We start from the raw sequence: 25,333 nt of genomic DNA, 5'->3' as shown, positions 1-25,333 counted from the left end.
GCGCGGCCTTAAAAGTGACTTGCCCACTAATTACACAGGCCTGCCCACCTCACAAGGCGCTAGATGTATGGCGGCAAGTCCGCAGCTGGTCGGAGGCCCATCAATAATCTACAGTCTGCCGATGCGGTCGCTCTCGTCTCCGCATCACATGAGATGGGGGCGACTGTCAGCAGCGCTGATTTATGCTCCAACGCGCTGAAGGCGCACACGCATGCATGCAGCCATGCGCAAAAAAAAAAAAAAAAAACGCGCTTGCACCACCCATCACCAGGGGGACTTAGAGAGTTGATTGAGAAGGTGAGTGATAAGGTTCTTTAAATATGAACTAGCTTGTGATGTTCTTCACCAGCAGCTCTGCCTGAATCAATCAACTGAACATAACACAAAAAGTAAGGGAATTTGTGTTTGCTAGATTATTTCTTTGTTGCAGCAATGCTTCTTGGAAATAAATCTTATATCATTTAAAAGCCTGTTTATTCCCCTTTTAAATGGTGCCACACTTGGAAGGAAGATGAATTTGTGGGGTGAGCAGCAGAGACAAGTACCTGGGTTGCGCCCCTGAAAAATGTGACACATCTCTGCCGAGTCAAACAGCTGATTCTGCTGTTGCTATTGACCCTTGTTTTGAGCTTCTGGTTTCCCCAGGTGCTGCCAATCAGGCGCCTGTGTAGGGTTAGGGTTCTTCCACACACTACTGAGGCTGCTGTTTGTTAAATGAACAAATTGTTGGTTGCCAATGTTTTGTTTCTTCAAATTTAAATCATCCGATCCACCAAACAAGAGTCCACTTTTAGCTCTGCCGCTAACCCCACAAATGCCTGTTCCTTCCAATCGTGGCACCATTTAAAAGAGGAACAAACAGGCTGTCCAACAATATAAGATACATTTCCAAGAAGCATTGTTACAACAAAGAAATAATCTAGCAAACACAAATTTCCTTACTTTTTGTGTTATGTTTATCTCGCGCAACCCTGATGTTTTCTGCACCAGCGGTAAACCTTGACCGCCGTTTCCAACGCCTTTGACTCAGGAGAGCCCCCCCCCCCCCCCGGCTCCGCACCTCCTCCCCCGCCTGCCCTGCGCCTCTGCTGCAGTGTTCCACCTCTGTGGATGAGGATCAATGTGCGAGGCACTGGCCGGAATGACAATGACCGTGGCTGGAGTCTTGCGCTCATCACGAGAGGAGGAGCATATATTCACCATCCTTCATGCGTGCGGATCCTGAGCGCGTCGCACGGATTATAGGTGTTTAAAAAAAAAACACACACACACGTGGAGATGCTACCGAGAGAGGGAAACTGCTATTAGAACGCAATTGTGACTCATTCATGTATATAGCAATACGCTGTGTTGCGTACGCCGCAATGAGCTTGTTACACAATGAATTCGAAGCAGCGGGTTTTTCCTTTTTTGGGGGGAAAAGTGTAAAACAGCGCCATCGTTTGGGCAGAACCGCAACTGCAGGGGCCATTAAAATGAGTGAGACTAATCTGCTCCGCCTCCATCGCTGCAAGGGTGAAGATCTTCGCGGTGCAGTGGGGTTGGTGAGTCAGTGTGCGCGCAGAAGAGAAGGAGCACGGAGAAGAGAAACCCAGGTAAATTGAGTTTTTAATCAACATCGGAAAACAAGTTGGACAAAATGAAAGACTTGCTCTTACAAAAACCTGGCGTGGCTTAAGGTTAAAATCATTCAAAGAAATCACAAATTTTCTTCCACAGAGAAAAAAAAACCCAAAAGAGTTGACAGTGACAACAAGAAAGCAAGTTTCAGAGAGTAAGGAAGTCACAAATTCTGATATCACAGACACAATCCTGCATCAGCGCCGTCGTAAGTAACCCAGGGTGTCAAGGTGAAAGCGGTGTCAAGCCTGTACAGTGTGAACACGTGGTCCTCGGAGAAACATGTGAGCAGGGTGAAGGAGATGAGAAGGAAAGCAGATTTTTGACCGATGTCGGTGGACTGGTGCGAGCAGAGACGTTTGGTTGTTTTTTTTTGCTTCCCTCTGCTGTTAAATTGGTAATTGTGTATATTTGGTCTTGTCACAGACGTGACGCACAGGTCGGGAACAGTGGAGGAACAACGGATGGACTCAGAGCTACTAAAAAAACAAAACAAAAGTGACAGTAAATCATCTAAGGAAATTTTTGATCAAGAGGGACGGCCTTTTTGTTTTTCTTTAACAAATTAGGATCTAATTGTACGATCATTGAGGCTTCTTGGCAAGGACAAGATGAACAAATAGCTAAATCCAAATCTGTTCTTCTCATCTTCCTTTATTACACAATGAATTTAAACCAGATCAAATCTGCTGAGACAAAAGAACGGCCTTGTTAAAAGTGTCACAAAATGGACGTGAAGAAAATGCAGGAAAAAAAATATGTATATAAAAAAAAGAAAAGAAGACAAATCAAAATGTTCTTTTCTGCAGTTTGTGTTATTCTATGGCCTGAATGCAAGGTGATAGTACAGCCGAAACAGATCAGTGAAGCTACACACAGTATTTGGAACACGTACAGTTAACATTCATATAGAGTCCAATTAGACAACAGATTCTCGGACACTCATCCTGAGGGGGGGGGGGGGGGGGGGTAGTAGTAGTCTGAAGTAAATGCAGGAACACAAAGACTTACAAATAATTGAATCCAAACCAAAAAAAATAAAAATAAATGAGGACTTTTCCTTTCACTTTGTCTAAAGCTGCAGGCAGAACTCAAGTTGACAGAACAGCTACACTTCATCTTCTGCTTCGCTGATATTCACTCCTCCTGGCCTACGTCCCCCCCTCCCTTCAGCTCACAAACAAACACTTTGGTTCCCTCGACCCCCTCCTCTCAGTCAGGATAGTCCAGTTAGTTCCCTACTGTAACTCCTTCCTAATGTACTGAAAACAGGCTAGCTCCATTTAAATACAAACCTTCAGGTGTGGCACCCCCCTCCCACCCAGAATGACATCCTTGTCTGACTAAGTATAAAAATTGTTTGCCATCCCTCCCCACCCACCAAAACCCCCAGCGCCCAGATCCCCCATATTACACACATTTCTCAAAAATCACTGACACCCCGACCCACCCGCCCGGCTACTCCTTGGCCATGCAAGTCAGCCCCCGGAGAGACACTCGGTCTTCCTGTCTGTTTCCAATCATTTGCTTTCACAGCTTCACATTTCCCACGGGTCTTAACCGGATGTCTTCATCAAAGCCACTGTCGAATGGTTTGTAGTTTCAAATCTTAGCGCATTGGCTGCAAATCAATGCAGGGGGGCTGATTTGGGTAGCAGGGTAGCACAAAGTCCCTCCCCGTCCTCCCTCCTCCCGTCCCTCCCCTCCCCTATTGCGACTCTTCTACCAGAAGTCCCGGCGGTGATAAGCATCTGGATCGCAGTATTTGGTCACCACCACCCTGTTGGCAAACTTGCGTCCTGTCAGCCCCTGCATGGCCTTCTGGGAGTCAAAAACGGACATGAACTCCACAAAGATCTGCAAAAGACGAATAAAAATAATAATTTAAAAAAATGCAATGATTAAAGGATATTGACAATATATTATTGATTAACTGTTGAATAAGAATATAATCAATTAAATTAAATTAGTCGCAATTAATTGAACATTTTTTCCACGGGTAGTTAATATCATGATAACAGTGTAGTGGCAGGAAAAAGCAATTCACTTGTAGATACTGTGAAGGTCATAATATACCTAGAAAAAGTTACTTTTTAATGTGAGCCATTAGAAGTCAACTTAAAGTCAGGATAAATGTTCAGAGGTCACATTGGACACTCAATATTATTTAAGGGTTAAATAATGTGTTCCTTACACATTTTTCATTGGGAAATTTGGGTTCTAAGGAAAAAAATCGCAGCTTACCGATTAATCGTTAATCGATCGATAAGGTCAATCAACTAACGATTAATGAATGAATCAATAATTTGCATCTCAAGTAATGATCGTTCATGCATAAGGTGAAAAGATACCCGAGGAGTCAAAGGTTTCACTGCCTTCCTACCTTGCCAGTGCCGGGCACCTCCAGGCCGTCCACAGGTCGGGGGATCTCAATGCTCTTGACCTGGCCGTACTTGCTGCACTCGTCCCTGACGTCCTCCACAATCTCCTCGTACTCCTCGTCATCCAGCAGCTCCTCCGGGGCCACCATGTTCATTAGACACAGGACCTCGGTGGGCAGGCCGCCCATCTGGGTCACAGAGCTGTTCAGGCCGGGGACCTGCAGCGTGACTGGGGTCTGGTTTATACTGGTCTGGAGGGACCAGGAGGAATAGAGAAAAACAACAGGAAAAAAGGCTTCAGTTAGTAGATGCTCTTCACAAGAAGTGTTTAACAAACAATGTCCAAGTCTAGTTATTAGCCCTTCAGTCTTAGCTGCTTGGAAAGTGGCTGCAGTGATGTGTCGCAGGTCATGGACGCTCACCAGAGTTGCATTCTTGGATCCCACGCTGGCTCTCTGCACCAGGAGCTTCTTGTCACCAAGCTGCATACCATTCAGCCCAGCTATAGCCTACAACGACAGCAAGGTGGAAGGAAAAAAAAATAATAATCAAAAAACATTCTTTAAAGTGCTGCGACAAGTAAGCATTCCGTCATCATCCCAGTCTAAACACAAAGTTAAAAAAAACACTGATTATCCACATGAGCCCTGCAACCACTTCTTCTCTACTGGACCCCTTACCTGGTCGTTAAGGTTGACATCAACATATTCGCAGAAGGCGTATCCTTTAGACAAGCCAGTGGCACTGTCCTTCACCAGGTTGAAGGCTTTCAAGGGGCCAAATGATGTCAGCAGCTCCTTCACCTGGAACACAAAAAGTTGAGGTCAAAAAAACAAGCATAAAAAACTGTGGGACATTTAAAAAGAAACACTTTATGTTTTGCGTATCAGCAAATGAGAAGAAATGAAAAGAAAACCATACATTACTAATAAGCATCTAGAGTGTGATTAAAAATAATATTTTGGAAGTTCAGGTCTTTAAAAGTGAAATACTGACCTGGTCATCATTCAGGTAGTTTGGCAGGCCGCCAATAAAGAGTTTGTGAGCCGAGTCGGGCACCACCGTGGACACCACACCTGCAGTTTTTGACCGGGAAAACAATCGCAAATGTGACCACTGAATGACATAAAGACTGGGTTATATACTTGAGAATTTTGTCACAGATACTGAAAAGTTAAAAACCATGAATCGTCTTTGTACCAGGCACATAGACACTAGGGTTCTCGCTCATGCCAGGCAGCGGCTGGTAATCGTGGGGGCGGCGGATCTTGAGGCTTTGGCCCTGGAAGATGATGCCATCGAAGGCCATTGCCTGTGTCGTTTCGTCCACTGAACGAAACTTTACAGGGGAAAAAACACCAAAGTGAGACACCGAACCCGAGGCAGAGCCACGATCACAGCAGAACCAGCAGTTTCAGAGCACACTGTCCAACCTCAAGGAAGGCAAAATTCTTGTCTTGGTTGATCTGCACAGCAAGAACTGGGTTCCCGGGGGCCTGAGTGAGGCCACCCAGGCGCATTTGGGCATTGAAGAAGTCCATCATAGACTCCTACACAGGAGAGATGGAGTGAATGGACAAAGTCGTCGACCAGACAGACGGGAAACGGTTGTAAGACGTGACGTGGGAATTTTTCTTGCACGCACGAACCTCTGTGATACCAAACGGGATGTTGCCGACGTACAGCCGACGGGCCTGCCGGGTCATCTGACTGCCCACGACTGGTACTGGGGTGGGTGTGACAGCCAGGCCATCAGGAGTCATGGTGGGCAGGAGGGCTGTGGCTGGAATCTGTCCCGCAGCTGGAGGGGGAGAAAGGAAAGTAAAAACTCTCATTAAAGACACTTTACCAGTGTGGAGAACCGGTTTGATGTTGAGCTTCCTTCTCAACACAGTTTGGAATAATAGAGACATTTCAGATGATCACCTTGCATGGCTTTGTACTGCATGGGAGTGATGTGCTCAAAACCCGGCGGAGGAACATCCCAGTATTTCTTCACCTTCTTCTTCTTCTCACGATGAGGGGAGCGGCTGCAAGTAACAAGAAAAATATATATATGTTATATGTCTTTCATAAATATATCTTTATGCAAAATACCAATATTTTTTCCATCAATTGTTTCAAGACTGCCAACATGTTGGTAAGAACAATAGCACAGCTATAAAACCCCACTATTCACACAGTGCATGGTGTCTGTGAGTGTTTGCAATTGAAAAGGTCGGTCGCTGGGGTGCAGTTGCTGCTACAATGCACACACTGGCTTGTGTTGGTTTGCTGTATTACCTTCCAGCATTGTCCGGGGGGAAGCTGGTTGGTGAGCTGAAATGACATTGGAAGGGTTTCACATTTCTCTCACATGAGCCATAACATTGAGCAACAGTTCCACTCCACAATTAAGCGGCTAAATCTCCATGACCAAAAAAAAAACACAAACAAAACTGCAGTCTAGTGCCTTGGTATCCGAGCAGTTCCCAAATTCTAATTAGAAACGTGTTTCGGGCTTTAATACGAAAAATATTCCACCTTTTACAACTAGTACACATCAAGTCAAGTTAGAGCTAGTTGAGGAAAAGGTGATGGCATGCTGAGGGTCGTGATGGCAGTATGTCTTATGATTAATACAAAAACACCACATAATTCAGTGCCAATGCCTCTTTGCTTTTGGTCTGCAGCCAATGGTCTGCATCCAGAGAGTGAGCTGACAGTGCAGACACTGACAAAGGAAAAGTACATTTATTGGGAGAAGCCCAACACGCTACAGTTGATATATTGACCACGAACCAACTCAAGTTTGATGGCAATATGAGCAGTGACTTTAATTACTGGAGCAGAGTACATTTATGCCTCCCCTCGATGTTTTCTTTCCTCTTCATTATGAGGCCTCAAGTCGCAGGTCATTGACCTCAGCCAAGACAGTTGGCCACCATCCAGTTTACTGAACACTTATGTTGCCACACAAGCATGAATGGATGGTACATGTAACTTGAAAATTCTTGCAGTTCAAGCAATCCTCTAAAATTGCACATGTTGCTCTAATGTATCAGGCAGGAATTGTTGGGTATAACGTAGCGCTCTAATTCAGATACTACTAGATTTTATATCTTTGCACGTGTCTAACATCTTTTTTTCACTTTTTAATGAGACTTTAATGATGAAACAACTCATTTCTAAGAGCGCCAATGACATAACAATAGCAGGATGTATTTATGTTTTTACATTCTGGGAAGGATCTTCAAAAACAGGTTAGGTTAGTAAGCATGTACTGAAGTTTTGCATACCTAACAGTGTGTCCCGGTTTAGCGTCAGCCCTAGAAGAAAAATTTAAATCATGGTGAAATTTAACTCAACTCTCTGTATGCACCATCAGTGTTGCAGTTAAAAACACAAGTCTAACCTCCCACTGGTTGGCCAACGGGAGTTGGCTTGGGAGGGTAAGCTTTGAGATGTTCATTTGTTGCTTTTCTACCCACATGCATTTATACTGCATAAGCATAAATGCGTATGTGGGGGGAAAAAAATTATTTTATGGACTTACAGGTTCGAGTGAAGCGGTGGAAATACTAACCTGCGCCGGTGCCTGCGATCCTTACTGTCTGCACCGCGGTCTCTGCTGCGTCTGTCCCTGTCTCTGCTCCTCCTTTTCCTGTCTCTGCTGCGGCTGCGGGAGGTGGATCGGCGGTGATGGCGGTTCTCCTTGTCCCTTTCAGCTGCAAAATACAGCGTAATAGCTTGAAAAATAGTATTTTAAAAATAGTAATAATAATATAATACAAAATGAAGTGTTATTGATTAAATACCTCCTTAGAAATACCAACAAATAAGACTTTTGCAGGCAGATAATTGAAAAGATGAATGGATGAACGAGTAATGTAAAAATTCTATATCTTAATTATGCAAAAACGTGAATCTTGAACGCAGAGATGTAATGGGGTCTTCAGTTTAACAAAAACCTCAATGTCACCACAAGTGGCAGGAGAGACATATGTGCCCAACTTGGTGGCAAGACTGTGCATGCTCCAGAGTTTTAAATGTTGTGTGTAAAAGCCGAGTTGTCACTCCATGCAAAGGGAGAAGCGGACAGCAAGCATGGCGAAACTGTTTCAACACAAACCTTGGTCACTTTTCGCACATGCTGCAACATTATGAGTTATATCACTGAAATTAAATTCATAGAGCATTTTTGGTTCTAGACTATCTTCTAAAATAACTATTATCATTCAATGTTTGCCATTCCTTCACTCCATAGAAAACTTAAAACGGTAACTACTTCATAATAAGACCACAGGCGTTTGAACAGTGTTACGCTAAATGGTAACACATTAAAATAATAATAAAAAAATGTTTTAATAAAAGCTAATGTTGCATTGACGTTTCATTTTACAACTAAACTTGTAACAATTTGAGTGTTTGTTTGGTTTTTAAACGATGGTGATGCGATAAAGTGGAGTGGGAAAAGTAACCAGTGCAGAGGTTCAATGGGCGTAGAAGCCAGAATGAATGAATATCAGCAGCCACAGTCATTGGGCAACTAGGACGGAGACGATAACCAACGTGAACATCACTACATCACTTAAAAGCAATAATGATCATTATAATATTTTTTTTTAATTAATAATAATCACGCAAAAACGTATAGGGTTCACAGAGTCGCTACAAAACACCATCTTCCCACCACTCCGTTATAACACCACCGACAGCGTCTAACAGTGCTAACGATGTAGCTTGTCATATTCCAATACATCGACACATTCAGAGCGGACTAAACGACTACGCCGTAAAATGCAAAGTTCCGTTAACTTTTCGGGTTAGTGGTGTGAAAAGAATCAGTTTACCTTGTTTGTTTTCCGAAAGCTGCCTTTCAAATTCGTCGAAGTCCGACATCTCTCCGAGTTGGAAGCTAATACGCTCTCGGCGACTCAAGGAGGTGGCTAGCTTGAGCTAGCTAAAAGTGAACACTTTTATAACACAAGAGCTTTGTTTTTAGCTCGACTAGCTGGATTTTCTCGAACTGTCCAACAGCGTTAAAACCGCACCATCAAAAATCGTTAACTAGAACAAATATTGGCTGTGCAGTATGCGTTTACGCCGCAAAAAACGTAATCACTGAAAAAGAAAACGTGTTCGCGTGAGTTAGCCTGCTAACGGGGGCTAACTCGCTAGCAGCAAAGTCCAAAAGAAATCTAGGCCTCCACACACCGCTAGCCAGCACAAGTTAGCACGCTGGTAAGAAAATAATGAATTAAGAATATTTTCGAAGCCAAATGCAAACCTCAGGTGGACAACATCCCACTAATCATAGGCGTTTGACGTTATAAGTCAAACGAATAGGCTTAGTAAGGTCTAAAGTCCAGCGAAAACAAAAGACTTCGCTATGCCCGCTTCTTTTGCTCCGTCTCCCAGGTACCCCGTGACACCGGAAGTTGATAAGTTGACCGATTTCCGGTAACGAAAGACTCTCCAGTGGCCTTGCAGTGTAAATCTAACTAACGTTTTTTAATTCGTTTAATTTGCTTTATCCATCTCGTGAGGGAAATTGTTTCCTTGTTTTTAATTCGTTTAATTTACTTTATCTATTTCGTGAGGGAAATTGTTTCGTTGTATTTGACACTTCCTATTCACGTGCTTCAACAATACATACTAGGAACAGTTGGCTGCATTTAATGAATCCATAGATTTCTCCAACTAAAAAAAAAAGAGGCGTTGTTTGATTCCTATTACAACATGTTTGTTATTGTTCAAAACCTCGGACTAAATTCATGAAACCTCATTAAGTGAACAACAGACATTGTGATGAATAAGACAGATTCTTATCAAGAATCCACACGAGTACGGCAGATTCTGCAGTCTGTGGGTGAGCCTCATGGAGTATTTGTTTAATAAGTTAGTACACACAGTTACACGGTGAAAACAGTTTTGTACACAGTGAAATAAAATGTTCAGAAATGAAAACTTAGTCAAAACCATAATCACATAAACTGAAGAATTTAAGGCGAAATAAATGGACCAGAAAAATCCTGACATCAGACCATAATAAGTCACTTTTTTTGTATTATATTTAAGAAAATTAACAAAAATTCTAAAAAAAAACAAACAAAAAAAAAACAACCCTGACAGCGATTGCGTCTTCTTAGTAGCCGTCATTCATCCGGCCGTCAGTTAAGATATTTGTATAAAAGACTTCTGTAATTAGATGTATTTCTATCACATCTGCATTGTCACTGCAACTTTTGAGTCTTGATTAGTGAGCTCTCTGGTCTGTCATAGATTTTATTTAAAGCAAAAAAAAAAAAAAAAAAAAGCATATTAAAGGGCTTTGAGGGCAAAGTGACCAAAAATATTGCAAGTCTCACACAAGAAATTACAAAACTGTATTAAGGCAGGTATGATAGTTAAGAAAGTGATGACAGTAAAAATGGCTGATGCAAACACATCTGCTAATTGAGTATGAGAGTGTGTCATCATCTCACATATCTACTGATTTACAGCATAATGGCAACACGGACAGATTGTGATAGAATTAGATTTTTTTTTCAGATTGTCTGAAAATTGCACTTAAATAACAAATAAGGTCTTTAAAAAAAAAAAAAAAAGTGATAAAATGTTTTGATCGCTGCAACTGGAGAGGCTCCTGCAGATGTTCAGACATTACAAGTTGGGTGTGCTTCTCTAATATCTTCTCTAATATTTTCGGAGGTGAAGTATCTATAACCACTACATCAAACACACTCTCAATGTCTGAATCACAGGTGTATTTTTTCCCACCTTTTCCTTTCTTTCAGGACGCTGAACCTCCCGAGTCTTACTGACACGCTCAGCGAGATATGTCAAAAAAAAAAAAAAAATCACATTAATCTTTTCACACAAGAAGTGAAATGTAAAACATTTGTCTGGGTGAGGGACAGGGAGTGAAGTTACCCAGAAATCTGACGCAGTGACTGCATGCCTCTGCTGCAGCTGCGGGAGGAGGAGCGCCTGCCTCCGGCTCACCGAGGTGAACTGACTGCTTGCGGTAGGACAGCACTGAACGCTTTTGTTTCCTGACTCCTGGAGCTGTTCCTTTTATATGCCACTGCACCCTCAGTGTCTGAACCTGTAGGAGATGGGCAGCAGCAGGTTGTTCTTCTTCAGGGCCTGCACCCTGCTGAGCGTCTCTTCATCCAGGGCGTTGTAGCAGCGCCGAGCGTAGTCCAGCAGCTTCTCCTTGGACGGGTCGAACTCGCCCACGTCGGCCACCTTCTCCGGGGCCACCAGGAGGAGCTCGGCGATGGGTGTGGTGGACGCCACGGTGTTGCGGTCCACGCCGTGAATTTGGAAGGCTTTGGTCATGTTTTTCAGCCGCTGGTAAGTGAGCAGGATTTTCTTGTAACGAAACAGGACGCCGGCCGCGTCTTTCACTGAGGGACAGGAGCAAACGCAAAAGAAAGAAAGAAAGAAAGGATTGAATGGCAATAACAAGAATTCGAGAACCTGTGTTTTGATTTTCACATGTGAGGTTTAGCTGGCCTTCACGTTTTCTTGTAATCCATTTTATGTGTTGTAGTGAAATACTTTTTAAAACTAGATATAGTGTTGCATAGAACTGTAGTACATTCTGTTTATAGAAATATATTTCTATGTGCGTATGTGGACATAAACTTGGTTAATGTTGGACAACAATATGCTCTCATCCTCCTCATCTCAGGCAGAAAAGCATAATTGTGCTGCCTCACCTCGCTGTCTCTCCCTTGGGGCTCGTAAAACCCGTCGTCTTTTCAACTGCTGTCTGTTGCTGTTGATTGTGTCTGACAAAACATCTTCCCCGGATATGACGTCCTCCTCCTCCAAGTAGCCATCCTGCTCCAGATAGCCTTCTGACTCTAAGAGTGACAATGAATCTGTAAACAAACAAAAATCAGAGACGCTGACTAAATGAACCAGAATAAAACAGTGGTTTTATTCCACTTATTTTCCCTGAAGAATGAACGTTTTGAATCGCCTGTATCACCTTTATTACCGTGTATAACATTGTTCCGTCCACTCATTTCACCGATGGATGACCTCGCGGTGCTGCTGCTATTGCCTCCGCTGCCGCTGGTCGTCGTACCACACGTGCCCTGACTGTGGCTTTGCAAGAGCGTCTGGGTTTGTGCGGAGTTAAACAAAGAGTGGATAGTGGCGAGTTGATTGCTCAGCGGACTGGAGACGTGGTTTTTGGGAGGCCCCATCGTGGGAGGACCGGGCCTGCGATGAGTAAATGGCCGTGAGGGGAAATGTTGTGAGTCTGTCTTCTGTTGCTCTACGGTGAAAGAAAAGACAAAAGATTAGATTAACTGCAATCGGAGATTTGATACAAACATGTCGACTGGACACACCTTAGCAAGGCTACATCTGAGCATTACAGATTGATTCAGTTGCTAAATGATCAGACGAGTCTAATTAAATGTGCCTTTAATGTTTTCTACCAGCTGTACAAGATTGGTGGTTGAACATGAGTTTTACCGCTAGGGCGATCGTCCTCCCTTCTCACTCTCCAGTTGAATCGCCTCGGTTCATAACCTGAAGAGAGAAAAATATCAACTGTTATATTTCCACTCATTAGGAAAAGAAACTTTTATTGTTTTAACATTATTAGATTTTTTTTAAGCTTTATGTCCAGAGAATAATACCAAGAAGGAAATAGTTAACACGTGAAGGCAAAAAACTAAATTCATTTTAATATCATTTAATCTTTAATTTACTGTGCTGCCAGTCACCTCACACCAGTCTCTGACCTCACCATTACTGTACTGGCTCTGATTCTGTTCGTGCCCTTGGCTCTTTGTGGAGAAGATGAAGCGATCCAGCTGACAGCGCAGGAAGTCCCTCTCCTCTTCCAAGTCCTCAATCCTCTTCAGCAGCCACGAGTTCTTCTCCTGAGAGATCTGCAGCTGAGTCCGCAGGTTGGTCATCACCATGAAGGAGTTGTTGACCGGAGACAGGCCGGCAGGTGGAGTGGAATCTGAGCAAGAATGACCGTTCTGCTTCATGTTACCGCCATATTACATTTGCATGAGGGTGAAGATGTAACTCACCGTCAAAGTTCTGATCACTCTGGTTGTAAAATCCCTGCTGCTCAAAGTTGTTCTCCTCATAGGGGATGGCGATTTCATAGGTGTCTTCATTTTTTGGAGCTGAATGGGGGGGGGGGAGGAAGAGATGTGCCACGTGTTCATTCTAAAGTTTGACCTTCAGACAGGATACACTGATTCAAAGCATTTTTAAAAGCCATACTCTGCAGGTGGAGTGAGGCTGCGTGGCTCTTCGAGGTGGAGGCAGCGTCGTTCCTGTTTCCGTCCTCCATCTCAGAGACCACACAGAGGCAGGAATGTCTAAAGTACTAAGAAAAGTCAGAAGAGACCAATATTAATCTTCAGCGCACTACCTTAAAACAGCCTGGATTTACAACTGTTGAAATTGACACGCTCAGGATGGTCTCTTTAAACAAAAAAATGTTTTCCCACCCCACCAACTTAATAAGTCATACCATGCACTTATGACCCGAAACAGTATTGAGTCCGTTAATATATATTTAAGCATGTGTCAGCCAGGTAACGTGTAGTTACAGTGGAGGAAGGATGTGATGTGTTAGCTCAGCTACCACCGACGCTAGCATGACTAGCACGACACAATGTTAGCAAGAAATCGGCTCCGGCTATAAAAAAACAAATCTCCCATCTTCACTGTGCAGTGAGGTGTTTGTTGCTATCGCTACTTAAGACGTAAGACTCGTGTGTCCGTTTTACGAATAAACTGTGCTCGAATTTGTACATACCAGTCGACGTTTGTAATAACTTAGTCGTGCAAACGTAATAAGACGTTATTACTCAGTCATATCTCCATTCACGACGTGCTCAGCTAGCTAACAAGCTAACAATAACAATTATCGCCCTTTTTTTCCTTTTTTTTCGGGTCAGTGTCGTAATATCCGGTTGCGACGAAAGTCACGTTTGACTTTGTGATTAGGATGAGCGAAAGAGACATACATTTTACTTATTTGTTTATTTATTTATTTTAACAAAACACGTTGTAAGATGGAACACAATGTTTCATCATTTCATGTTAATTATGGAATAACAAAGGCACTCGAAATTATTATATGTATGCCGGTTTGGGTCATTACAGTATTTGAGTATATTATTCGAATAAATGTTAAACTAGTCACAAGTGACGTTTCGATGTGGAGAAGGAGAATCATGTGACATAAATAAATTAATAAATAATCCAGCTCCCTCACGTTTTTTGTTTGTTTTTTTTGTTTTTACCTGTGACGCATTTTGTTTATGAGAGCTGAGCAAAAACGGCCGGACAGGTAGAACAGGTGGCGGGCGAGGTGTCGGGTTTCACCGGAGCAGCTTGGCAAAGCTCAGGAAAGACTTTCATTAGTGTCAGATCCTGTTCCGTTGTGTTAAGCCTCCCTCAAAAGTTTTCCACATGGTAAGTGCATGAATTATGTTTAGTATTTCGAATTCTAGCCTACTTGTCTTTGTATTTACAGCCTGCTGAAATTTCTATTTGTACAAATAGTATTTAAAAGTCGTTGGAAATATTCCTCAGGCGTGGCATCTCTTTGTCCTTTGAGTGGAAGGCAGCAAAGGCACCTCTGACTTTCAAAACTGTGAATTCTGACTAGGAAGTCGTGGGTTTGCATGTTGAGTGAATGTTTTTTTAAATTTATTTTTATTTTCTTTCTTTAATTATAAAATTCTCCTTCCTGTCTCCTTACGACAGTGTGAAAACTAGCAGGTGCCTCTCTGCCTGCTTTCCTCCTCCCTTCAAGCCATGGCCCCTAAATATGATGGTTTGTCCCACTGTAAGCTGGCGCTCGTCTTCGCCGTGCTCATGGATCTGCTGGGCGTCATCTCCTTGCTTCTGGGCGTCTTTGCCCCGCTGGAGATCCAGGGACGGGACTTTGGAGACCTGCTAGTGTACAGCGGGGCCCTCCTGGTGCTGCTGTCCCTGGCTGGTTGGGTCATGTGGTACAGCGGCAACATTGAGGGTCTGACCTCCAGGAAGGAGCTGGGCGGCACCGTGGGCGACGCCGTGGACCGTCTGGCTCGATCCCTGAGCCGCAGGATCCGGATCCCCAGGACTCACAGCAGCCCATCATAGGAGGTGATCGGATCTGACGCACAGCAAGTGAAGAATAGCCATTACAGCAGAGGACATCAGCGGGTTTGGCCCAGGTGCCGAAGGGAAGAGAGTGTCCTCATCATCATAAACACTGCATCATTTTATTAATTGTCCTCCGTTTCTTTTCATTCTTTTTTTTGTTTTCCTTTTTAAGGAACCTGTAAAAACTTTCCTTTCATCTGTTTAAGGTTTTTTTAGGGGCTTTGAAATCAAAATAATATCTGTCACACATAATGTCTTGTTGCATTTTTTTTTTTTGGAAATGCACACTCAAGAATATTGCTTACAAAGTTGCAACGTGAACCATTGGAGGCATTTTTTTAATCACAGTAATCGTGGTTTCACAAGGTTGAGTCAAAACCAATTGTTCCTGCCAAAAAAAGGCAGGGTAGTTTTGACTTCAGTAACCAAAACTGCACATAAATACTACATAGGACGATTAGGACTGACTCATAATACCTTGTTTTATATATATAAAAAAATAATATATGTATATACTTGACTGAGATGAAACAGAACACATGAATTCATGCATAGAAATTAAGAAAAAAACAATTTGAGGGAGAGGGGCGTGGGGGGAGGGGTAATCAAAATTTAAATCAGACATTTAAAATGTGATTTAGCTGTGAAAACAGCACGTGTGATTTAGTGAATGTGAAAAAGAACAAAAATTTCCGAAAGAATAAATTATTCATCTTCTCCATGTAGCGTCGATAGTGTTTTAAAGGGACCCAAACACCTGCTTCCAGTTCGCAGTTAACAAAAGAAGCATTAGGCACTGCAGCCGAGAAACCCACTGAAGAGGATAATTATACAGAATGAATAGATTGAAAATGACAAAACAACAAAAACTGACTGTGGCCTGAGTTGTTTTTTTTTTGTCTGACAGATTGTACAGTGTTAGTGCAACGATAAAAAAAAAAATAGTTTTAAACAATCAGACAACTGAGGCACGGACTTGGAACAACATGACACAAATGAAGGCACACAGTGAGCATCATCATCCAAACGATTATCCAGCACAAATACTTCAGATTTTCACAAAGATTAAAGCAGTATTCATCATATTTCATAGTGATACATTTTTAAAATGACGTAATTCCATTTATTCAGCTTCTCACGGACATTGTTTAAGATGCGGTCTCAAGTTCTGCAGGTGCAACACAACACGTCGGCTCCATCCAAGAGAGTAAAACTGAAGGGCGAGCAGGCTGTCAAAGCGCTGAGTTGGGTACTGAGGGAGGAGGACCCTGGAAGATGATCATGTGACTGCGCTCAGACCGCTGCGGTGCACTTTGGGAGTCATCGGATCCGTCATCAGCATCGTCTCCTGAAGAAGCAGATGCTTGGATTAGGTACCAGTAACTTGAGGATGCCAAGTGAATTCATTGTGTAGATTCAACACCACGACAGTTTTTACTTTAACTCACCAATCCTGAAATTAATGTAGCCCTCTCCTCCACTGAGAATGAGCTGAGAGATAGTGACAGTGCTGCTGCCAGGAGAGGTGTTCAAACAACCTGGGAATCCCAGAAAGATTATATGGTTCCTTAAAGTGCTTATTTTTCCTCCGCCAGGTAAGATGAAAACTTCAAAATCTTACCAGGTGCAGCAATGATGAACCTGACGGCTTGTCTGTGTCCATGGTAACAAAGCTGGGCTGATGCAATGGAGCAGTATGGGATTGAGACCGCCTCTGATGCTGTGTATGGACAATGATGCAGTTTACACAGGGTAGGGTTCGCTGTGTAAAGGTACTTGAGCGCCCAGCCAAAGTGAACTCTTACTGATGGACAGCGGGATGGAGAAAAGGGCGCCGCCCCCAGTGCCCACCCACAGACGGCCCGAGATGACGGCGAGTGACGAGATCTGGAGCGGCGAGAGCGTCAGGAAGGCCTGGCCTGGGTTAGGAGACAGAGCGGTTGACCCAGTATGATGCGGGCAGCGTTCACGTAAAAATGACATTTTTATCAATCTGAACAAACATCAGCAAAACCTCGGCTTTGAACGAAACACTTGTAGTACCTAAAGTTTTGTTGACCAAAACACTGAAATCAACTTCCTGCAAAGGCCTCCCCGTGGCCCAGTCGAACAGCCTCAGGATCGGGTCGAGTCGGCACGACGCCCAGACGCCACTTCCACCAGCGCACAGAAAGCGAACCTGCTTCTCGCTGCGCTCCGACACTGGGAATGTTTGCTGTGAGGGTGAAGAGGTGATAATGGCAGCTGGCTGCAAGGCAACTTTGAACACGACACACTTCATGATTTTGTATTCTCTTTACCTCGACCTTTCGGCAGTCCACATCAACCACGTGCACTTTGTTCCAGTACCCCACCCACAGCCGGCTGCCCTTCGCAAGGCAGCAGCGAACGGGCTGAACGGGGGTCGATCCGAGAGGCATCGAGTGGTACGACTGCAGGTTCCAGCCGCCTGACCACCACAGAAAATACATCAGCTTTGCACCGACGCAAACAAAACACACAAAGGCATGCGATCGATGCGAGATGGAGACAAATGAACCAGGTCGAGCCAAACCGTTACCTGAGCTGTGCGAGAAGATCGCTAGAGTCCCGTCCGCCAAACCAGCGATGACACGACGCTGGGTGTAGCTGTCGAGACAACAGGCTCATATAAACACAATTGGATTACAGACACCAGCCGTCCCACTCGAGCGGGACGAGATTTTACGAGTTGTACTTTGTGGAAATTTTTTAGAAATATCGCTTTTAGTTCGCGAAAGACTGTGATGGAAATGCAGCTAAAAATCAAATTAATAATAATAAAATTAGCTGTAATGTAAATTCACAAACTCACGTGAGCGAGTAAACACCTTCCGACAGGCAGACTGTGTGCAGACAGCATCTCCTGTCTCCTGAGGCCGGATGTACAAGAATACTGAAGCACAAGAGAGAGAAGTTTTATTTTGCTTTTTTCAATTCCGAGATTTATTTATTCAAGTATCCAGCATTCTCACTGGACAGCACCTTCCTTCCTGAGTTCCAATCCACACAGTTCCTGCAGCGTTGCCTAATACAAGAAAAAAGACACAGACATCAGAATACATGAGCCGAGAACAGAAAACATGAAAGGACGGTCCAGCCAGGCCTTCTGCTACAGCCTGCAGTACTGACACTGACCTACAGGAGGCACAGCACAGACACAGAGAGCGGGAGCGGTGGGAGGGAGGCTGAACTGATCCAGAACAGTGTTGGATCGGGCCGGATCGATGACGGTGACGGTGCTGCTGAAGGAGGGACCGGACACGACCCACACAGAACACTGGCGGAGAGGGACGGACACGGAGGCGTGAAAACTACGACAAGCCGCTACAAGAAGTGTTAATTATGGTCAAATGGTGATGAGACCGGAGCAGTGGTTGTTATGTGGTGGTGTTGGGGGTGGTTGATGATGTCAGACTGCTTACCGTGCCCTCCCCTGAGGTCTCGGGTGGGACTGCGGCAGCACAGTTCAGCTAAGGTAGCAGGAAAAAAGGAGGCACAGTGAAAATGCACCGACGTCGTGACTCAGAAAAAAAAAAAACAGTCTGCGCTCGGCGGCAGCAGAGAGGAGATCTACCTTGGCTGTGGAGTCTCTGTGGTCCAACAGCCTGAGCTGCACCAGAGCAGGGATTTCTTTGAGATCCGGGACAGGCTCTCCAGACTCCTTCAAAATAATGTCAAGGACTCAGAACTTTATTGTTTGTGCAACAGGCTGAAATAAAAATGGGCCAGGACAGTGAGTGCGCGCGTGTGTGTTACCTGACTTGATGTGAGCGCCGTGCTCCAGCCGTGGACTTGTCGCCTTCCAAGAGATTTCCAAATGTGTGAGCGGATCTCCCGGTACAGTTCCCTCTTCCGGGGAGAGTGAGTGGCTCGGGGAGCGGATCTTCGGGAGAAAAAAAATGGTTGTGTTGTTAAATGAGCTTAACCCGGGGTGGGGTGGTGGGGTGGTGGTGGTGGGGGGGGAGGGGGGGTTATGTTGTCTGTGATGCTCTGAAGAAGAGAGCAGCGAGGTCTGTAGCTCAAAAATCAGTGACAAAACCACCACAACTTTATCTGTCGCTACAAAACCCACACAGAAAGTTAGCATCTTCTTAGCTAACTGTTACGGCTGTTAGAAAGCTAACATTTGCTAATACTAACATAGCTTAAACTTAACGTGGCTAGAAAGCTATGTCTTCTCAATAAAATGCGCAATAAAAGTGTCTTTAGCTAACTTATTGGCTGGTCAAATTGGTCAAACGTTAGCTAGAAAGCTAATGTTTGCTGATATAAATGCTAATATTAGCAGTATAGTTTAAGATGTGCATAACATCAACGTAACGTTACATAAAGTAATTCACGTTTAATGTGGAAACTGGGGAAGATGATCAGACTTTACTTGCTTGAGTCTCACCACAGTGACTTGCTCGAGACTTGCTTGTGACTTGCACATGTGTGACTTACTCCCAACCTCTGGTTACAGGTACAGCAAAACAACACTGACTTACTCAGAATGAGTGTGAGTGACAGGCGTCAGCTTTGGGGATCCCACAGGAGAGCGAGTGAGCGACGGAGGAGTTGAGAACCTCACAGCGGGCCCTGGGATCAGCGGTTCCTTCGACAGGCTGAAGAAGCGGTTGAACCTTTGCAAAAAAAAGGATTGTTAGGAAGATTTAGCATCACCACAAAAACATTGTAAACACTCAACTCGACGGACATTCTACTTTCAAGTTTTTCTTCGACGCATCTCTCCGAAACTCTGAGCTGACATTTCGCAATGTCGATGTCGCAACAGTTTTTCGCATGAATAGTTGCCGTCATTGTTGTGCATTGCTGAGTGTGAGGATGAATGACACTGCAGAGTTCACAAAAGACTTACTTCTTCCACACACTTGACCTTCTGTCCCCTGAGAGCTTCTCCTCCTGAGTAGCTCTGCAACACAGAAGTGATAATGAATTGGAAAACATAAAAAAAACAAAAAACAGGCAGGGATATTTTTTCTAAGCCTGCATTGACTTAAAAGTTCACTTTGCCGCTTTCGGTTACCGGAGCGTCTGGCTGTGTCTCATTGCCTCCTGCAGGTCAAACAGGCTCTGCTTGTATCGGTTCTTCTCCATGACCACACGGGCCATTTCAGAACGAGAGAAGGGGCGCAAAGAGGCCTGTGGGAAGTGATTTAGGATTATGACCGAGCAACACGGGTCACTATTCTACCTTGCAGCATTGATAGAGCTAATCAAAGTTGAAAATAAATCCCTTCTTACATTTGGATCTTCAGATTGAAGGGGTTCCAGTTCTTTTCGTAGTCTGTTCAATAAATAAATAAATGAATAAAAAATAAATGAATAAATGTGGCAGCAGCAGTATTTACAGCATTGTAATATTGCAGTTCCAAAGAATAGAACTATATTAGCTGCCATACCTTTTAGCTTCCTCCTCCCTCTCCTTTATTCGGCCCTCTAATCTTGAGACCGTTTCCTGAAGTGAGGAAACTTCCAGTTTCAGGGCCGTCCGGTCATCGGTCACTTCGACCACCCGAGATATTAAAGATTTGCGGGCAAATTCAATTAACTCACTGCAACGATAAAATAATTTAATATTACAAAAAATAATGTCCAATTTGGAAGTCATATAAGCTTGTTGTTTGTTTTGTACTGATGCACACTGAGGCTGGCTATGTTGAGGATTATATGAAAAACCCTCGACCCAAATCCAAAAATACAACACTGCAGGAGTCATAAAAGTGTGAGGGTAGATTGTAAGTAGGACTCACTAGTCTGCTTTCAGTTCCTCATACTGAGTAAGAATCTCCTCCAACTGGTCTGTGCTGCCTGGAGACAAAGTAGCACACAAGGGTCAAAATGTGATACATGAAGTGAAACGACGTGAATCGAGACTTTGTGGAAAGGAGTCCAATCGAACAGTTTAACCGTCATAAATGAGTTAGAGTACAAATCAGTCTATCACAGCTGCCACTGAACCTTTTCAAGTACATAAAAAGATTCTTGCTGTTGCCAAATCACTGGAACCAAACACATCCGTCTGTTTCTTTGAAAACTTTCTCTGCGTTTCAATGCAGCACGTGAAGGTTTTGCTATTAAAAAACTATTAAGAGAGAAATTGAATTATTAATCCAACCAGAGTGCAATATCGTGCTGTTAGGTGTGCAAATGTGGAATAGTATGGCGATGAAGAACCTTTGATCTTAGATACTGAAATGAGTTGGATACGGGACACGCATCATGCAACATGGTTCACCTCGGACACAGGCTCCCTGGTCGACACTCTCCAAGTAGTGGCGACTCAGCTCTGACAGTTCAGAGAAGACAGAGTCTGTGTTGCGCATCTCCAGCCCTAAACTGTCATCTTCCTCCACATCCTCCTCCTCCTCCTCCTCCTCCTGGCGGTCTTTCTCTCGCCCGTCAGCCTCCCGTTTCTCCTCCTCTCCATCAGGCTTCCCCTCTTCCTCGTTTGCCTCCACCTCTCCCAGCTCGTCGTTTAAGCAGACCTCCGGCTCGTCTCTCTTTGGCTCATTGGTCTTTGGAACTGGAGCGCTGACGATGAAACCATGAGAAATAATGGAAACTAATTGACACAGTTGCCCTGGAAATAACAACTAGTTCTTTTATTTTTTTTGCTCGAAAACTATTACCTCGCATTCATAAAGCCATGGAATTGGGCAAGTTCAGGTGTTGAGCTTATGATGTCATTAATGAACTGATCTGGGATGGGGTTCACACTGTTAATCCCCTTTTCCTCCTCTGCTACCGGATGCTCCAGAAAGGGGGGGTTTGACTTCGAATGAGGTCTCTGAGTCACCTGGTGAAGAAAGATCGACACGACACATTGAGTGCCATAGAATTTAGAAAGACAATTCTGGGAAATGATATCAGGTGCGACTTACATTTCCATTCACACTGGATTCGGACAGAACGTGGTTGGAGGAGAATTCAGCATTCTTTGGCCACAGCTGAGTTCTAAACACAAAACGCGTTGTTATTGCAAACAGGAGGCATTCATAAACACCATCAATGAGAGCCCGCTTAGATGTTGCAGCAATTCCTACAGACGTCGTGCAAGTACCCAATATAACCAGTGACTGCTAATCCATAACTTCTCACTTTGCAATTTACATTTGTTTTTGTTTTTTTTACTCCTTTTTTGACAATGGAAAAAAAAAAAAAGTACTTCTAAAGTGCATTTATAAAGCACATGACCTTCACCCAGTGTTCGGTTTGACAGTCACACAATGTGCTTTACAGTTGTTTGGTCCTACAATTGTCAATGTTGAGCTAATCAAAGTTGCTGATACTAGACGGGGACAGACAGACGTAATACGTGTGATTAAAGCTCCTCTATAGCTTCAGTCAATCAATAAGGCTTTGATCAAGGGCACACTTAGAGTCTGTCTGTCGTTGGCACCATTTAGTTTTGTATAAAGCAACGCAGTAGAAAAAACAACCTTGAAGTGGAATCCTTCTCAGAGTCCCTTCTTCTTTCCACTAGTTCCCGATGTGTGTTGGCCAGCTGAAAGGCAAAACACAGGAGACAAGCTAAAGAAGAATAATGAAGGGCTTGATCCTCTCCACTGAGGGGTCGTGGGTGGTGAGACAATGGTGGCTGTTTTTTATGCTGAGGGGCTTGAATCTGACCTTGTTGTGAGTGTGTCTCAGCGTGCCGAGCTCTCTGTTCAGATTGGCCCGTTGCTCCTCCAGGGCCACCACTGCACAGCACAACAGAAAACAATGAACCGTGTAGCCAGAATCTATACATGTTCTCAGAGGAAAGGTAAAAATAATCACATTCCAGTCACAGTCAGCATTCAAATACTCACACTGATCAGCTTGCTCCCTCGCTTTCTTCTCTAGGTCTCTCGCTCTGCGCTCTCTCTCCTTCTCCCTTCCCTTCAAGGCTCTCCTCTCCTGTTCAATCTGGTCATCCAGCTCCAGATACCTCTTCAAAAAAACAAAAAAAAAACAACAACTTGTGGTACACTGAACAGTGGTTGATGTTTGCGATATTGACATAACTGTCGCTGGCAAAGGGCCTACTGTCAGCAGTGTTCACACATAGTGTTTAATCAAGAAGGAGCTAAATGCTGAAGCACTGATTTATTATTTTAAGGCGTCTATGAACACTCAGATGTTCTCAAAATAATGAAAATGTTATAACATTGTTATAACAGTATTATTATTCTATATCATGTCTATCAGCCAGCCGTCTAAACATCCCAGTTGGTCAACCACTGCTGAAAACCTACAACCACCTACTTTTACAGCATTCAAAAGTCCAAATCCTGGCCTGGGTGCAAAACACAATTAATACAATGAAATCACTTTGTACCTCTTGACTTTCCTTCCTCAGTGTTCTCTCCGCCTGGTACCGATCCAGCAGCTCTTCTCGCTCGGCTCTCTCCCTCTCCGCTTCTTCCTCGCGGTCCCTCAGCTGGGCTTTGCAGCTGGCCAGACCCTCCAGGACCCACACGAACACGGGCACCAGAGACTCCACCACACCTTCACCATGCGTCTCTATGATTGTCTGTGCAGGATGATGAATCGAGTACGGGACATCTTGGTAATTATTGCATTTGCAAAACAAAATTAAAAAAAGAATATGTCGCAGAGTAGAATGGAATGTCTTACCTGCAGTTCTGAATAGAGTTTTCCTGCCTCTTCACTCACAATGTTGGGATCCAACTCCATCTCTCCTGACCCAGACAGGATCTTCTCACTGCACTCCATCGTCCAATTATTTTATTTATTTATTTATTTATTTATTTGCTGTACTACTGTTGACACTGGCTAGCGGTCATTGGTGCTCCAAAGTTCTAAACCAGTTTTGACTTTCTGAAGCCAAACGTCCTGGTCAAAATGACTAGTTTGTCCAGCTTTGCCACATTTTTGCTAAATCCGGCCCCGGACATCTTGCACTCCTCGGGGTCGCCTTTGAGAGCATGGTCTTGAAAGCTGCTGTTTCTGCAATGCAACGTAATGCCATGTAGTGTAATGTTCCTTTATCTGATGTCAGGAGGGGGTTTTCAGTCCATCCTGTAATAATAATTTAAAAAAAAAAAGGGAAGACGAAAGTGTTTGTACACTTTCACTTTAAGGCACACAGTTTTGCCGTGAAGCAATCTTAAAACTCAACGGTGATGTGAGGATGGATTAAACACAGTTGAGTGGTTTCTTCTGTTTTAATCGGTTTGTCCAGAACAAGAACAATACGAGTAAAAAAAACTTGTAGAAATTCTAATGCTCAATATTCAGCTACAAAAACACCCACCCAAGACCATATGTGTGTGTGTGTGTGTGTGTGTGTGTGTGTGTTTTTTTTTTTTTTTTTTTTTTTTATTAATAGCATGCAAATGTAAACCCGCAGCTGCATCACGCACCAGCAGCGACATGGAATTCCATTCAAATAGTCGATTTTTAACGCAGGGTAAACTATGAAATGTGGCACCGAAGTTAATCCTCCGAGCCCAGATACCTCCATTAAAAGTTAATCCGGAAACTATTCAGCTGTGACAAATTAACAATATAATAATATAACAATAAAAAAAAAAAAAAAGAAAAAAAAAAGTAGAAGAACTCGAGGGAGCGAGCATGTAAACTAAGTGCATGTACTGAAAACAGCACTAAAAATAACAGCAGCGACGTCTGAATAGTAGAAGGTTGAGACACAAACATGGCACTCTGACCTCGGCAACAGGTTTCATATTGAAGCATGTGAACTAACTAGGCGTACTGGCAACACGAACAATGAAGACAACAAACACTTGGTTTGATAGAGCGTATAAACGAGCAAGAAGACAGACAGACTGACTGACTGGACACCTTGAGGAGCTCTGACAACAACTTCACTGAATTCGAACCTGAGCGGAAAAACCGAGTAGATTCGTCGCGCTGACTCGCCGCCGTATCACAAACTCACCTTTTCACTGACCCCCGTGGCTTAGGCTTGTCTTCACAAACTGTAAGAAAGGCGGCACTATAACACTTTCTTTCGTCGCGGATATCAATTACACATATAGACGAGTTAAGGGAGAAGGGCGGGTGTTTGATTCTGACGAGCACGGACATGTTCGCAGTCCGACCAATGACTGCGACGTGATTGTCGAGTCTGGCTAATGGGGATAGGCGGAAGGCGGGACTTTATGGAGTTTTGTTTTCTCACGTAGAAAAGGAGTTTCCTGAAACCTGAA

General features: G+C 43.8%; 4 protein-coding genes across 6 annotated transcripts; 1 reads left to right on the top strand and 3 right to left on the bottom strand.

The window, feature by feature from the left end:
* Nucleotides 1-1,590: 1,590 nt before the first annotated feature.
* u2af2a (U2 small nuclear RNA auxiliary factor 2a) lies at nt 1,591-9,432 on the bottom strand. 2 transcript variants are annotated; one of them, XM_076040872.1, is made up of 13 exons: nt 8,834-9,432; nt 7,567-7,708; nt 7,280-7,309; nt 6,285-6,320; nt 5,928-6,031; nt 5,651-5,802; nt 5,435-5,551; nt 5,184-5,340; nt 4,998-5,077; nt 4,682-4,804; nt 4,424-4,510; nt 4,004-4,252; nt 1,591-3,477 (listed from the first exon to the last, which is right to left on the bottom strand). In XM_076040872.1, the coding sequence occupies exons 1-13, from the start codon at nt 8,880-8,882 to the stop codon at nt 3,343-3,345; spliced, it is 1,461 nt and encodes a 486-aa protein (XP_075896987.1). In that variant the 5' UTR covers nt 8,883-9,432; the 3' UTR covers nt 1,591-3,342. The 2 variants fall into 2 exon arrangements, with proteins under 2 accessions (XP_075896987.1, XP_075896988.1); XM_076040873.1 differs by having other exon boundaries at nt 5,202-5,340; nt 8,834-9,431.
* A 421-nt stretch (nt 9,433-9,853) lies between these two features.
* ccdc106a (coiled-coil domain containing 106a) lies at nt 9,854-13,950 on the bottom strand. Of its 2 annotated transcripts, none has more exons than XM_076040881.1 (8): nt 13,792-13,950; nt 13,251-13,356; nt 13,052-13,150; nt 12,757-12,978; nt 12,480-12,536; nt 11,986-12,276; nt 11,711-11,875; nt 9,854-11,395 (listed from the first exon to the last, which is right to left on the bottom strand). In XM_076040881.1, exons 2-8 carry the CDS (start codon nt 13,318-13,320, stop codon nt 11,079-11,081), a joined length of 1,221 nt encoding a protein of 406 aa, XP_075896996.1. In that variant the 5' UTR covers nt 13,321-13,356; nt 13,792-13,950; the 3' UTR covers nt 9,854-11,078. The 2 variants fall into 2 exon arrangements, with proteins under 2 accessions (XP_075896996.1, XP_075896997.1); XM_076040882.1 differs by having other exon boundaries at nt 11,995-12,276.
* A 372-nt stretch (nt 13,951-14,322) lies between these two features.
* On the top strand, nt 14,323-15,852 carry tmem238a (transmembrane protein 238a). The gene is made up of 2 exons (XM_076040903.1): nt 14,323-14,453; nt 14,748-15,852. Exon 2 carries the CDS (start codon nt 14,799-14,801, stop codon nt 15,126-15,128), a length of 330 nt encoding a protein of 109 aa, XP_075897018.1. The 5' UTR covers nt 14,323-14,453; nt 14,748-14,798; the 3' UTR covers nt 15,129-15,852.
* On the bottom strand, nt 15,441-25,208 carry LOC142898073 (C-Jun-amino-terminal kinase-interacting protein 3). Its single transcript, XM_076040836.1, has 28 exons — nt 25,063-25,208; nt 23,775-24,179; nt 23,476-23,670; nt 22,967-23,087; nt 22,785-22,855; nt 22,595-22,659; nt 22,037-22,109; nt 21,785-21,951; nt 21,391-21,686; nt 20,906-20,963; nt 20,555-20,707; nt 20,397-20,439; nt 20,179-20,294; nt 20,011-20,064; nt 19,640-19,774; nt 18,909-19,035; nt 18,727-18,813; nt 18,575-18,622; nt 18,288-18,429; nt 18,135-18,177; nt 17,965-18,045; nt 17,692-17,759; nt 17,432-17,580; nt 17,175-17,346; nt 16,937-17,050; nt 16,753-16,851; nt 16,580-16,669; nt 15,441-16,479 (listed from the first exon to the last, which is right to left on the bottom strand). The coding sequence occupies exons 2-28, from the start codon at nt 23,871-23,873 to the stop codon at nt 16,364-16,366; spliced, it is 2,982 nt and encodes a 993-aa protein (XP_075896951.1). The 5' UTR covers nt 23,874-24,179; nt 25,063-25,208; the 3' UTR covers nt 15,441-16,363.
* Nucleotides 25,209-25,333: the final 125 nt, after the last annotated feature.

The sequence above is a fragment of the Nelusetta ayraudi genome, unplaced genomic scaffold, assembly GCF_046127955.1.
Source record: "Nelusetta ayraudi isolate G7.1 ecotype Tasmania unplaced genomic scaffold, CSIRO-AGI_Nayr_v1 ptg000063l, whole genome shotgun sequence".
In the NCBI taxonomy this organism is placed as follows: domain Eukaryota; kingdom Metazoa; phylum Chordata; class Actinopteri; order Tetraodontiformes; family Monacanthidae; genus Nelusetta; species Nelusetta ayraudi.
This window is presented reverse-complemented; position numbering and strand designations above follow the sequence as displayed.

What these genes read in the sequence shown, in the direction of transcription:
- ccdc106a (XM_076040881.1), bottom strand. Translation starts at nt 13,320, where the DNA reads ATGGAGGACGGAAACAGGAACGACGCTGCCTCCACCTCGAAGAGCCAC. An exon ending in AGCCTCACTCCACCTGCAGA is followed by an intron (nt 13,151 to 13,250) that starts GTATGGCTTTTA and finishes CCCCCCATTCAG; the next exon opens with CTCCAAAAAATGAAGACACC. An exon ending in TGTTATACACGGTAATAAAG is followed by an intron (nt 11,876 to 11,985) that starts GTGATACAGGCG and finishes GTTTGTTTACAG; the next exon opens with ATTCATTGTCACTCTTAGAG.
- u2af2a (XM_076040872.1), bottom strand. Translation starts at nt 8,882, where the DNA reads ATGTCGGACTTCGACGAATTTGAAAGGCAGCTTTCGGAAAACAAACAA. An exon ending in CCCCCGGACAATGCTGGAAG is followed by an intron (nt 6,032 to 6,284) that starts GTAATACAGCAA and finishes TGTTACTTGCAG; the next exon opens with CCGCTCCCCTCATCGTGAGA. An exon ending in AGAATTTTGCCTTCCTTGAG is followed by an intron (nt 5,341 to 5,434) that starts GTTGGACAGTGT and finishes TCCCCTGTAAAG; the next exon opens with TTTCGTTCAGTGGACGAAAC.
- LOC142898073 (XM_076040836.1), bottom strand. Translation starts at nt 23,873, where the DNA reads ATGGAGTGCAGTGAGAAGATCCTGTCTGGGTCAGGAGAGATGGAGTTG. An exon ending in ATTGGAACTCAGGAAGGAAG is followed by an intron (nt 18,046 to 18,134) that starts GTGCTGTCCAGT and finishes CTTGTGCTTCAG; the next exon opens with TATTCTTGTACATCCGGCCT. An exon ending in TTTGGTCAACAAAACTTTAG is followed by an intron (nt 17,051 to 17,174) that starts GTACTACAAGTG and finishes CTCCTAACCCAG; the next exon opens with GCCAGGCCTTCCTGACGCTC.
- tmem238a (XM_076040903.1), top strand. Translation starts at nt 14,799, where the DNA reads ATGGCCCCTAAATATGATGGTTTGTCCCACTGTAAGCTGGCGCTCGTC.